Source organism: Pygocentrus nattereri, chromosome 8 (assembly GCF_015220715.1).
Source record: "Pygocentrus nattereri isolate fPygNat1 chromosome 8, fPygNat1.pri, whole genome shotgun sequence".
Lineage (NCBI taxonomy): Eukaryota > Metazoa > Chordata > Actinopteri > Characiformes > Serrasalmidae > Pygocentrus > Pygocentrus nattereri.
Genome location: NC_051218.1, coordinates 43845191 through 43859507, shown reverse-complemented (window position 1 = coordinate 43859507; position 14317 = coordinate 43845191). Strand labels below are relative to the sequence as shown.

Here is a 14317-nt window from a genome sequence, read left to right as displayed (position 1 = left end):
GGATTCTTAACAGCTGGCATCAGTTATTAAGATACCAGCTTATTAAGCTCATACATATAAAATGTTTTAATCCATATATTAAAGAGAAAATGAGGCCAGTTTCAGCTGCTTTATTAGTTTTAATGACACATTTATTAAATGACACACAGTCCTCTGCCTTTTAATCACTCATAGCAGTGGAAGATTCCAGATCTGATAAGGTGTTCCTGAAAACAAGAAACAGGTAGGTGTTTCAGTAGAAGACTAGAGAACTGATTCATCTTTTACATGATTACATAATTTCTTCAAATGAAAAATGAAGCCTCACCTCTGCTCCTCGGTTAAATCAAACTCCTGCTGTACTCTCTCCATTAGATTCGGGGTGATTGACAGGCAGAAGCTAGCTGAAATCTGAACCAGCTCCACAGCCTGTTGGGCATTGTTGCTTGCCTTCACAGATTCCAAGAACTGATTCATGAGGCTCTCACTGCAGACACGAAAGCAGGTTTATCAACATGAAAGACTCGCGTGGCCAAATAAATATTTATTTTTACTGAATACTTTGGTGAAACTATGAAAACACTTCAGTTTCAAAGCAAACCATTCACTTCCCAGTCTACACAGTACATAAACTTCAAAAACAGCTTGTTTAAAAATTCACTTTCTGCAATGTTATGAAAACCAAAACATTTACATACACCGGTCAGGCTTAACGTCATGACCACCTCCTTGTTTCTACGCTCACTGTCCATCTTATCAGCTCCACTTACTGTATAGCTGCACTTTGTAGTTCTACAGTTACAGACTGTAGTCCATCTGTTTCTCTGATACTCTGTTACCCTGTTCTTCAGTGGTCAGGACCCCCATGGACCCTCACAGAGCAGGTACTATTTGGGTGGTGGATCATTCTCAGCACTGCAGTAACACTGACGTGGTGGTGGTGTGGTAGTGTGTGTTGTGCTGGTCTGAGTGGATCAGACACAGCAGTGCTTCTGGAGTTTTTAAACACCTCAGTGTCACTGCTGGACTGAGAATAGTCCACCAACCAAAAATATCCAGCCGACAGCGTCCTGTGACCACTGAGAATGGGGACTAGAGAATGACCAACACAAACTGTGCAGGAGCAGCTGAGCTGTCGTCTCTGACTTTACATCTACAAGGTGGACCGACAAGGTAGGAGTGTCTAAGAGTGGATAGTGAGTGGACAGTGTTTAAAAACTCCAGCAGCACTGCTGTGTCTGATCCACTTGTACCTGCGCAACACACACTAACACACCGCCTCCACATCAGTATTACTGCATTAGTGGTCCTGTCCACTGAAGAACAGGGTAACAGAGTATCAGAGAAACAGATGGACTACAGTCTGTAACTGTAGAACTACAGAGCAGCTATACAGTAAGTGGAGGTGATAAAGTGGACAATGAGTGTAGAAAGGAATAAGGAGGCTGTAAAATGGTCAAGTAAAAATGAATCACCTCTCTGGTTTTATGTACCAAAAACAGTCATAAGTACAAGAGAAATGTGGAATATGGGCCCTTTAAACTATCGTAAGATACTGAACGATGAACAGCACAAGTTCATATCGCTGCTGTCAGAAGAAAACCTCGTATCTCCAAAACAGTAACTTTACAGGAGAAGGAAAAAACATACTTTACTTTCAATGTAAGTCAATGGAACCAGAATTTTCCCCATGTCATTTTGGGTAATGTCTTTTAGGCCATTCATCATAAAATCATCATCAAAGAGTAAAAGATGCTTTCAAATTACGTCAAAAAAAGAAAAATGCCAAAAATGGAGATACAAGGTTTTCTTCCGGCAGCAACGATCAGCTGAGACTGGAGCCATACTTACGACGGAACTCTGTTGGCGAGTTTGAAGAGCTTCAACATCTCCCTAAACCAAAATAAATACATAAATTAGGCAAATCTTCCTGTCATGCTTTTATACAGGTCATTTGCATGTTGCTCTGTGTAACTCTCACCAGGCCTGCTGTGTCCTTTCGGCTGCCAGCAGAATTGAGGTGATGCTGCTGAGGGAGCCGGCTGACCAACTCAGCGGCACCCTGCGGTCAGTCTGTGTGTACAGAGCCTTCACGTCTAGAGCACAGTCTGCAAACGACTGCTGAACCTGCACAGTACGGTAAACGTCAAGTCTATTCATGGTCTTAAAGATTTGTTAGGCTTAAACCGATTTACATGTCACTAAATTGCACTGGGGAACTACTAACATGCAAGTCTAAGGCCTAGTATTTTCACCTAATGTCACCTTGCCTCTTAGAACTGAGTTACAAGGGGTGGTATCTGAAATCTTCCCTCTGAAATGAGACCCTCAAATAAAGAGCATCACTTAATTAACAGCTACTAGCGCCGCTCTGTAGGCAACCCTGCCCATCTGCAGTGACAGCAGAGGAGGGGAAAGTTCAGCTCCTCACTGCTGGGCTTTAGTTACATTTAGGGATCAGACGCCTTCAAAGAGGGGGGGCAATTATTTATTATCACCCCCCCTAATTCTTCAGTGATGTGAAGCTGAAGTCAGATATTCACCAGATTCTTGTTCGAATCTTCCTGTTCCGCCTTAAATGGAGCAGCAGTTACATTCTGGCGCCTCAGGTGTGAGATCAGCTGGACTATTTAAGGTGGAATGGGAAAGTTAGCTATCTAGCTACTGAGACATGAGCATGCTATTAGCGATTTTTATGCTTCTTATGACGAAAACGACCAAAATACCCTGAAACGACATTAAACTGATATAATAGAGTGGTTGTTGTCATTTTTAACAGAAAAAATTCTCACATTTGTGGGTTTCTTTGGTCACTTGTTTAGCCGTCTTACCAGTTTTTCTTCTTTTCTCATAACTTTCCGTTTTGAGTCTCTCAAAAAACCTCCTTTTGGAGGGACATGTAGCCCCAACACTTCACCCTCCCCCTCCATCTCAGAATCAGGACACCCAACCCCCAGACGTGAACAGGCAAAACGAAGGGCTGAGGGCTAAGTGGTAGGGGCGAGGGGTTAAATGGGATTGAGCCTAAAAATGTCAACGCAAGGTTGAAAACTGGACCCATGAAATGTAATTTAGCTCACGACTACATTCATATGTGGGGAAACTGGCTTGGTCTGGTGGTGTCCCTGTGGAAGTTTTACCTCTGGAATTTGGTTCTCGCGGGCCATGAGGGAGAGCATCTCCTCCACCAGCTCGGTTTTGTTGTCATGGCCCATGCGCTTGATATCTGGAAAACAGATAACAATCCACATGGTTGGGAGGGGGAGGAAAAACGGTCTTCTCTGTCCACCACCTTTCAAACATTCTGGCCAATGCACTGCATCTGGTGCAACTGCCTAATCGAGAGATCTTCTGCTAAGGTACCACACTCAGATGTACTGCCCACCTTTCCATATTTGAGGAATCAGGTCCAGTCTGTTGTCGGTGTCGAGTGCCTGAAGCAAATCCCTCATTCCTTGAGAATTGGGGTAGTAGAGCTGCAACCGAGAGCAACAGTGAAATCGACTTTGGTTTAAGAGCAGAACTTTGAACCGAGTCGCTGAATGTCAGCTATTATCTCTCTGTACTTACTGAGGGAATGAGCTCTTTGTACCATTTCAGCACCACATCGATGTGCTCCATCATGCAGAGCAGGTTGAAGAAGCGCCCGCTGCAACAGTGAGACTGCGTTAATATCTCGCTCTACTGAACATAATCAACAGCTGATACTGCTCTGATGCATTAATGTAGCCGATCTTCAGCCTACAGAGAACAGACACTGGGAAGCAACATCCATTGATCTTTGTTTTGGACCAAAATTTGGTTTAATCTGCACCACCGGCTGCTGTTAGTGGAGTCTGAGCTATGAGCTAAAGTGTACACTGCCTGTCAAAAGTTGAGGACACTTAGCTTTTTAAGCGTTTTTTAAATATTAAAATGTGCATGTTTTCTTTGTCAGTTTGCTATAATGTACTTAAAAGACTAAGCAGGATAAATTTTAGGGAAAATACTGTAAATGTTTAGATTAATGGACATTATTACTAAGGGTGTATGGTGATCAGAATCACGCTGTGACTAAGAATAAGAGCAAAAGTGACACTGACACACACACACACACACACACAAACAACCAATACTTCAACCTAACTGATATTTAAATACATATTATTATTATTATTATTATTATTATTATAGCAGATTACTTGGTCTATGCAGGATTGTTTGGGGCTTGATAATACCCCTGAGTTGCGGTATGTTTCCCAGGAGGTTGTACTCACTAGTAAATGCTCTGGTAGTAAGAATCTCCCAGCAGTTTCCAGTTCTCCCCCACCCCAAGCAGGCTGTGCACTCTGTACGCCTGTTCTATATCCTTAGTGGCCAGACACTGCGGAGACAGAAGAGACCAACATGATTTAATCTCTGCACCAACAAGAGTGCGTCAGAAAGTTTGGTGGTCAAACAGCAACATAACCATAGTTTAAAAGTGTACTTACGATTCTCATGGCATCCTTGAAAAACTCAACTGCAAAACAACATTAGATTAGATTACATCGACAATTAGAGGTTCTACAGTGTACAACCCAATTTACAAAATAGTTGGGACACTGGGCAAAAATGTCAGTACAAACAGAACGCAATGATGCGCAAATCATTTAAATCCTATATTTAATTGAAAATAGTACAAGGACAATATTAATGTATTGCCACTGAAGTTGTTTTGTACTTGCCCATTCTGAATATGATGGAACATATTTCAAAAAAGTTGGGACAAGGCAACAAAAGCCTTGTAAATTTGTGTAATGCTGAGAAAAAAAAACTTCTTACAACCAAAAGAGTCTTTCAGAAGCAAAGATGAGGATGGGGTTCATCACTCTGTGAAAGACGGCGCAGGCAAATAGTGCAGCAATTCAGGAATAACGTTAAATTTCCGCACCACAAAATGGCAAAGAACTTGGGGATCATCGTCTACGGTACACAACTTTTCTGGTTCAAATTCAAAATGGGCATATACTTTTCAACAAGCTATGAACTTTATCAGTTTTAACATTCAATTTGGTGCCTGTATAATTTCCAATTAAAAATAAGGTTTACATGACTTGCACATCATTGCATTCTAGTTTACATATTTACATTTTGAACGGCGTCCCACCTTCATTGGGAATTTTACTATAGCATTGCTAAGACACTTTATAATAACATTCATCATTACACACAAAACCTATATTTAAGCAATGCATCTTACCACAAAGCACACAGTGAGTCAGTAAACAGTAAGAAGGTGTGTATCTGAGTTTTGATTATACCATCATCGGGATCCTGGGCAGTAAAACTCTTCCCGGATATCTCACTCAACACATCCTGAAGAATCTCTGTGTGCCCTTGAGCTGAGGTGGCTGCAAAGCAGAAAAATGACCAGACTCAGACACTGAAAACTCAATAATAACATAAATCCACAGTCATATACAGGACCAGGCAGAATCTGGACAAACCTGATTGAACATAATTTATATCATCTTTTCATAAAAGATCCTTTTTCCCCCCATTTATGTTGAATATATTTATATATATATTAAAGACTTGTACTTGAATATTCGAGATTGTTTCTAAGATAAATATGAACAAGAGTAATGCCTAATCATGAATTCATTTCCAGAACATTAATATAAACCTTACAAAAAGTTGTTCAGAACTTTAGTGAAATTGATCATTGATCATCCTAATCACTTCATTAGTCTCTTATGTTATCTTATCTTTTGGTTTATCCATCTGAATATTCATGACCAAATCGTAAGGCAAATTATTCAGTAACTGCATGAAATAAATGTGAATTCTTATTTATGTGTTTATTTTATTTATATTGATATATTTTTTTTCTAAAAGTTCCCCTCAAATGAATCTCCACATATCAGAGTCATATCAGAGTGTAGAGAGGTAGTGAGGACAATTATATTTTCTTGGACTCCCCACCACAGATGGCTGCGGCATCGCAGGAGATCAAACTTGCAATCTCAGGACAGGAACTCTACAATAATCTTTTTTTATAAGCAAGGAAAGGAATTAAAAATGAGTTTACCTGCTTTATAGAAGATGCCAAGGACGTGATCATAGGTGGCCAAACTGGGGGCTAAATTGGGAGAGACATAAACTTATTTACACTTCAAAAAGCAAGTCACTGCAAAACAGCAGAGCAGTAAAACCTCAGTAAACTGCAAAATGTAATTATTTTTAATCCAATATTAAAATTACAACCGAATTACAACCACAGAACTGCCACAGCTTTTGTGCCGACACTGATAAAGGTACTCACTACTCTTCTTAAACTCACTGAAATGGATAACGTTATGAACCATATTTAAGCAACAGAACACAAGAGAGAGTGTGTTACCAGCAGAAACCAGAACCACTGAGCAGCTTTTAGTTTTTTATTGGGTCAGTTTTACGGCTCAGTCTGATTTGGTCCGACTCTGAAGATCAGACACGTCTGGCGAATGGTGTTGGGTTCATTTCTGGCTGATTCCAGGTTGTTCAGCTGTTCTTCTGTCTCAGCTGCCGACTGAAAAGCTGCTCAGTGGTGACGACAGTTTGGGAATTTAGTGTCGTCTCGTCTTCAGAATCGGACCAAATCGGCTGTCGGTCAAATGATCTTAACAGCGTTTGTTTTCTGTTTGTGGAAAAGTTAGAAGTAAAAACTTTCAAACAGCTTGAGCGTCTCCTACAGCTGTCAAATCCGTTGCTTAGCAACGGCGTCTCAGCGGAGTGATAGTGTTTGTGAAAAGATGTTCAGTCCAGTAGTTTCTATGGCTTCTTTACTGTTTAATGTAACCTGCATATTCTGAAATGATGTCTGTGCTGGTGATGGGGACAAACCGATTCCTAGGGCCTTCATCTCATTGATGACCGGGAAAGCCTGCGTTCTGCCCAGTGAGCCACAGCGCCGCAGAGCCTTCAGCACAGCGTTAAACGTCAGCAGGGTGGGCTTCACCTTCTGCTCAGCCATCTGCTTCAGCAAGTCCTAGAAACACATACCCAGTGAGAACCCCAGTCGGAAGGAACACAAAGGCTGATTCTGAGAACAAAATGAACTCACAACAATCAGATCCCATTTTTCAACGTATTTCTCCCTCACTTCTGGGGCGGCACTGATGAGGGCGTTGAAGATGTGCACGTCACCTAATAGACAAAAGCATAAAATAATCCCTTTAAGCAGATTTTTTTAAGGTCCAGTACACTGTTAGAAATGAAGGTTCTCTGCAGGTACATTTTCTGTCATTAAGGTACAAACAGTGTAAATGTTCCCTCAAAGGTTCTACAGTGGTTCTAAGGTCTGATTGTGGAGCTTAAATCAGGTTTTCCAGGTGAAAAGTTGGTATTTGTTCCTTTTCATAACCAAATGTTTTAAAACAGAGCAGTAGAGTAAAAGCCTGGAGGCGAGGCGAGGCGGGGTGTGTGGAGTCAGTACAGCTTAGAACAGATCATTTCAGTGGATTATGGTTCAGTTATGTTCCCTGACTAAAGGCACTGAGATGGAGCCTTGAGGAAACCACCCCAGTGACAGGTCACTACCCTTAACTTCTGAGAGTGTATCACAGACAGTGGTGTGATAATATACAAAAATACAGAGAAATGTACTGGAAAAACTGCCATGTGTTACTGAGTGTCTGCTACAGACACAACAGACAGAGATCAGACTGAAAAACAACAAAGCATTGCTTCAGGGGAAGTCTCCTTACCGGTCAGTCGATTGTTCAGCAAATCCGTGTAAGTGTTAAATGCCTTGGAATAAGCACCGTGCTGTGGGATCAAAACACATGATTAAACTGAATATTGAGCTTAGTAAAGACACAGAAATAAAACCAATAATGTGTCTCAAGGTCTGACCCGCACCTTCACCATCCCCCGAATCAGAGCGCCATACGATCGTCTGTTACGTTCCGGCATCATGTTAAAGATTCTCTCCGCGTTATTGTTCTCCCTGTTGGGTTTAAGAGATTTACTTCATCAAATTCAGCATGCCACAATTAGGCATCTCTATATACACATACACACACACACACACACACATATATGTACTTCCATCCACCTGTGCAAATGTGATGTGACAATAAACGTGATTTGATTTGTTCACTAACCCTGGAGAACCCACCTCCACACAAGTCTTAGGAAATCAGAGGCTTTTTGCGGCATTCCCTTCCTCCTCTTCACATCCTCTTGCTCCTCCCCCTGCATCACACAAAAGAACTTAGTTACATTCAGACATTAAAACCTATGAATAGCGGAAAAGGTGACGAGCTCAGAAACCAATGCCCTGTAGTGGGGTCCGGCAGCATTGCTCCTGGGAAAACATTTCAGTGATTTTAACATGAAACTGGGGTGCATTCGGAGATAGAAAATGCAAGAGTACATTTAATATTATTATCTAATATTTAAATCGATTTGAATAATTTTGCAAACAAAAGTTGTGTCCAAATATTGTAATGTTTTCTCAGCATTTTTATTTATTTATTAAATTGTATTGCTTACCATACAAAAGACAAACAGTCAGTGTGTGCAAAATTTGGCAGAGATATTTTATATATTTTATATATTTTTGATCGAGGCCGTTCTAAGAACTGGATCATTCGTGTGCTCTATAAGGCACTCATGGACCCAGAGTATTGCATTTGTAATGTGTAGACGGTCGTTTGGCTCTCATAGTGGTTAATGCACTTCACAGAAATCAACATGTTCATCAACAATAACGGTTCTTATATATGAACTTTTTTTCCATCTACCATTCAAAAGCTACTGATGAAAGAAATTCATACATACAAAAATGAAACCGACTTTAATGTCACATTTCAATTGGCTTGTAGAATTAAGTATTATGTGCCTAAACACTGATCAGGCATCACATTCTGACCACCTCCTTGTTTCTACACTCATTGTCCATTTTATCAATCTGTTCTTCAGTGGTCAGGACCCCCATGGACCCTCACAGAGCAGGTACTATTTGGGTGGTGGATTATTCTCAGCACCGCAGTAACACTGATGTGGTGGTGGTGTGTTAGTGTGTGTTGTGCTGGTCCAAGTGGATCAGACACAGCAGTGCTGCTGGAGTTTTTAAACACCTCAGTGTCGCTGCTGGACTGAGAATAGTCCACCAACCAAAAATATCCAGCCAATAGTGTCCTGTGGGCAGCGTCCTGTGGGCAGCGTCCTGTGGGCAGCGTCCTGTGGGCAGCGTCCTGTGGGCACTGATGAAGGACTAGTGGATGACCAACACAAACTGTGCAGCAGCAGATGAGCTGTCGTCTCTGACTTTACATCTACAAGGTGGACCGACAAGGTAGGAGTGTCTAATGGAGTGGACAGTGAGTGGACAGTGTTGCTTCGAACCACTGTGTTGATGCTTGATTCGTTCTACAATGATCATGTGACCACTGATGTCCGAAGCTTGGCTTTGGCACACGACCACATCACCGCTTCAGGGAGTGACTCAAAAGTAGAAAATCTTTGGTCGCGCTTCAATGATCGTTCGAGGATTGAGAGACGGAAAGAGAGAGAGCCCACATGAGCCTTGGAAAATAGGCAATGGATTAGGGCTGCGATAAATTTAAGTAGGCTATCAAAAGCCCTGCTCGAGAGTTTGTTAAGACTTTATAGAACTTTATAGTTCTAACCACAGATAGAACTGAGTAATTACATAATAATAACAACTGCCAACCAGCAACAGAGTGAATGTAATAATAATTATTACAAGAGAATAGTTTCTCCAAAGTGCCTTATCAAGATGTGCTCTGGCAGCATTCCAAATACATTTCCGTTTAATGCATTGTATTGGAATACGTTCCATTATTGAGCCATCACTACTTGTTCTAACCATTCTGCTCAACCCTGGATATTTGTTCCCAACACAGCAGTAAGATTTTGAAGACATGCACAAACAATAATGTAGTTTTATCAATTTATCAACTCAATGTGTTCATCACAAATTGTTTCTATTGAATGCACTGGAAGTCCTTTTAAAACGAGTTTTAAAATCTTAAAAATAAATAAACAAGCAAATAAAATAGAATGTAAAACCCCTTGTCCACCACATATACCAAGCACTTTGTGGTTTTGGCCTCCAGATGTCACTAATGTGCACCGTGGCACGAAGCTCCGAGTAATGAACCTTTTCACAGTACGGTTAGGAGGAAAGCTCCAGAGCTTCGGTTTGCTATCACTAGACTCTACTCACATAATCATATGACCGCAAGCTGAAATCTGATTAGATGTGCAGAAGCGGGTTCTCTGTAGAGAATGTGTTTTTATTTCCACTTAGAAAACGAATAAAACGTCATTTGACCAAAGGCGCCCAAACCCTCACAATATAGACAATTATAAACATAGACAAACAAAAATAACACACACACACACACACACACACACACAACACTTCTGTTCAAGTATAAACATCCCAACATTAAAAAATATATTATTATATATGTTTTTCCATAATCAGTTGTAGCCCTGCTAAATAGATGCACTTGTAAAGCCACCTTTAGATGATGGCACTGGTCAATGTAAGACTTACCATCTCCTCAGTTCTTTGCTCTGGTGCATCGCCTCTTGCTGGATCACAGTCTCCATAGAGAGAGATCAGGTCCAACAGGTCATTGGTCAGATCCAGTGACACAGGAGTACCTGTGTAAAGTTCATTGGTCATTTGGCGGTCATGTCAGCCTGATGTTAATTCTATACTGAAACTATGTTTTATCAAATATAAACTGTTGATAGACAACAGAACACTGTAGAACATTAACACGAACAGAATAACACCAAGCGTGTGGTAAACTTTGAATATACTGTGTTTTGGGATATCTTATAACAAACATGTCTGGAACTGAGGCTGGGCATTGTGGGAGATCCCCTTACCTGCCTGCAGCAGCTGATCGTACATATCTACAGCCGCTTTCACCTTCCTGAGCTGTATGCGTTCAATAAGAGCTGCTTCAGACACCTCATTTACTTGCAGCTCCAGAGTCTCTGGCATTAAACACTGTCGGAGGCAAAAGGAAAGTCAGCATCCATACTGAATGTCCTATATGACCCATAAGCAAATTTTAGGGATACTTGCAGATCCTACTCACTGGAATATGAGGATTTGCAAAGTCTTTCTGGAAATACTTGGGGTAGGTATTGATGAAATACTTGGCAGCAGTTCTGCCTGATTCTTGGGCCAAGGAATAGAGTTTCTGTGGACGAACACAAAAATATATACTGTAGTTTTGGATATACTGTAATTCCGCAACACCAAAAGTATTCCTCTAACTTGACTATCCCTGTTGTCAGAAGAAAAATTTGTATCTCCAAAATAATAACTTTACAGGACATTTTGGGTCATTTCTTTTAGTCCATCCATCATGAAACTGACATACAATGTAAAGGGTTACAGGTACAGGGTGATTCAAAAAGATTCATCCGATTTCAAAATGACTGATTTAGCTTGTAAATCGTTACAGATCAATGCAGTGAACTGTAAACGGTCTGAATGAGCATAAAGTTTATTATGTAACTGTACAAGGTCTCAGTCTGAACCTCCTCCAGCTGGACGGGCGACATCAACACCACAGTCAAACTCATCCCAGACTGGACTGAGCGTGTCGGGCGCCGCTGCTCTCACGGCTCTTTCAGTGGGATCTCGGAGATCATCCAGTGCTGTGGAACCAGCGCCGAACGCTCTGAGCTGCTGGAGCTTCACTGCTGATGAAAATCCCGCTGCTCAGTTCTGACGGATTCACTCTGATTGACGTGGAGAACGCAGAACGTTCTGCTCAGGGGTCTCATCTCCTCTCAGACTGAAGGAGCCAGTCAGAAACCCTATGACCCCCTCTTACAGTTGGATTGCGATTGGCTCCTCGTGCTTCACAGTCATAAATATATTCTGCTTTGAAAGCAGACGAATCTTTTTGAACCGCCCTGTATTTTATAATTATGTCTGAAAAACTGAAGAATTTCAAAAATAGAGATACAGGGTTTTCTTCTGACAGCAGCGCGATTGTAAACTGGCCACTTATTTCTTGTGTGCCTTTCAACCAGAAACACCAATTAACTACAGTGTTATACAACATGCACTACAATAACCTCTGCATATACTTGGTAGGATTCTTGCTCGAATACTCACAAACTCTGCGGATGTTCTTGGTGTGAGGTAAGAGTCATCTTGAAATACATAATGTGATGCCGTAGGATCCTGAAAAAGCACATTCACCTTAAATTGTATTTAACCATGAAAAAATGAAGCTTAGACAAATTCTACACCTAATGCACAGCTGAAAAGCCAGAATCGTCTTAACATACCCTGTTAACGGTGGATGCCAAAGCTTGTAACACAGCCTCTTTATTCCTGTTACAGACAAAAACGTACATGACATCCATGAGACAAACAGCCACGCATTACACTGAAGTCAAATCACGAAGCTCAAACAATGCCGTACCACGTTTTCTTTCTTGGAATGACAATTTCCTCTGCAGAGCCTGAGAAAAGAATAGAAGAGATAACCTTTGAATTCGAATACTGACCACTGTCTACAGGCAACAGGCTGTCCCAGCCAGGTAAAGTCTGAAAAACCCATCGGTGCTGAGTACTTTGCATAGCATGCAGTGTAAAGAACATACTGGGCAGAAACATAAGCAGGGGAAGAACCGAGAATGAGCTGAAAACTCTCTAACCTGATACTGTAGCTGCAGGTTGCTGAAACGTGGCAGAGCCCAGTCCAAAATATCTGTTTCAGGAATAAAAAAAACTTTAAGTTACACCAGACACAACAGATCTGCATACAGCTGAATGGTAAAGTGGAGAATTTAATTCAAGTACTGCACAAATGTTGCACCTGTGAACCTCAACGTTATGTATGTGGTGAAAACAGGCTCTACATCATTAAATTTAAACAAATTGACTTTTTTTTTTACGTAATATATCAATTTTTCTCTGAAGCAGGGCCTCTGGAGTGATCGAGCTCCATCCAATGCCTTTGAGATGAGCGGGACTGTTCTTTGTGATCCAAAACTAGTCACCCAATATCAGTACCTGACCTCACTACTGCACTTGTGGCTGAATGCAATCAAATCCGCACAGCAATGATCAAACAGCTAGTGTACAGCTTTCCTGCAGAAGTAAAGACTATTACTGCAGCAAAGAGAGGCAAACTCCCTTGCCTTCAAATGAATGCTCGGCCCCTTAGTTCCAGTGAAAGGAACTCTTAAAGCTTCAGCACCAAGAGATTTTGGACAATTTCATGCTCCCCAATTTGTGGGAACAGTTTGGGGACGGCCCATTCCTGTTCCAACATGACTGCACACCAGTGTACAAAGCAGGTCCATAAAGACGTGGATGAGCCAGTTTGGAGTGGAAGAACTTGACTGGCCTGCACAGAGTCCTGACCTCAACACCTTTAGATGAATAGAACAATAGAACCCCTTTGTGATGTATTAGAGTGGAGACTGTGAGCCAGGCCTTCTCGTCCAACATCAGTGTCTGACCTCACAAATGTGCTTCTGGAAGAACGGTCAGAATTCCCATAAACATTCCTAACCCTGTGGAAAGCCTTCCCAGAAGAGCTAAAGCTGTTATAGCTGCAAAGGGTGGGCCGACATCATATTAAACCCTATGGATTAAGAACGGGATGTCAGATTGGAGGATGGAGAACCACTTCACTAAGCAGAGAACCAATTAAGCACGAAATGGTTCTACAGAGAACCACTCATCTTTTTAAGGAGTGTAGCGCCGCCACCCGGTTGGTGATAGTAAGAGTGGGCTATATGGAGGTCTCTGCAGTGTTCAGCGCTATTTTGATGGCAATAAGGCCTCAGTAGGTCCGGTCACCGAGTCGGTTCTCCGTGGTTTACCGGTCACTGAGTCGGTTCTCCGTGGTTTACCGGTCACCGAGTCGGTTCTCGGTGCCGGTGCCGGTGCCGTCAGACCGCACACACACGGCGGTGCCCCGCCACCCTGCCCCGAATTAAATCAAAACACCTCTGCCTGTCCGCAGTCTTACCTCCGCTGCAGCGCGTCCTTCACATCACGGCGAACTAGTTTTGTTGCCCTGTGTATCTGACGCCCTACGTGCGTGTAGGACGACGCCATTTCGCCCCAGCGACGAAGTGAGAGTGTACCACTCGAGTAGGGAGGAGGGGGGGGGCTTTCCCGTTCAAAGGGCTGTTAATAACAGTTTAATAAATCGACCCTCCAGCAACTGTCTTAATAAATTCAAACCGGACTGAAATTGCTTCCAGTCGCTCGTTTCCCAGTGTTTGGGAGCGCTGAAGGTTTGGAACAGCGTCCTCCCCTTTCTCTCCCGCTTTTGGTTTGGCCCACCCGTCCGCGCTGCGCTCGGAC

General features: G+C 42.1%; 1 protein-coding gene across 1 annotated transcript; it reads right to left on the bottom strand.

Moving 5' to 3' along the window:
* Window positions 1-94: 94 nt before the first annotated feature.
* Window positions 95-14065, bottom strand: ptcd3 (pentatricopeptide repeat domain 3). Its single transcript, XM_037540387.1, has 24 exons — window positions 13977-14065; window positions 12652-12704; window positions 12417-12456; window positions 12280-12325; window positions 12104-12172; window positions 11070-11174; window positions 10855-10978; window positions 10514-10623; window positions 8102-8178; window positions 7843-7930; window positions 7689-7749; window positions 7046-7128; window positions 6826-6970; window positions 6032-6082; window positions 5262-5351; window positions 4452-4480; window positions 4236-4342; window positions 3550-3628; window positions 3365-3455; window positions 3120-3205; window positions 1961-2106; window positions 1831-1872; window positions 308-466; window positions 95-206 (listed from the first exon to the last, which is right to left on the bottom strand). The coding sequence occupies exons 1-24, from the start codon at window positions 14063-14065 to the stop codon at window positions 161-163; spliced, it is 2016 nt and encodes a 671-aa protein (XP_037396284.1). The 3' UTR covers window positions 95-160.
* Between the last annotated feature and the right edge of the window lie 252 nt (window positions 14066-14317).

Excerpts from the sequence above, each read along its gene's own strand:
- ptcd3 (XM_037540387.1), bottom strand. The coding sequence starts at position 14,065 with ATGGCGTCGTCCTACACGCACGTAGGGCGTCAGATACACAGGGCAACA. Across the intron at positions 12,173-12,279 it reads TGGCATCCACCGTTAACAGG|GATCCTACGGCATCACATTA; the intron begins GTATGTTAAGAC and ends GTGCTTTTTCAG. Across the intron at positions 7,750-7,842 it reads TGATTCGGGGGATGGTGAAG|CACGGTGCTTATTCCAAGGC; the intron begins GTGCGGGTCAGA and ends TTGATCCCACAG.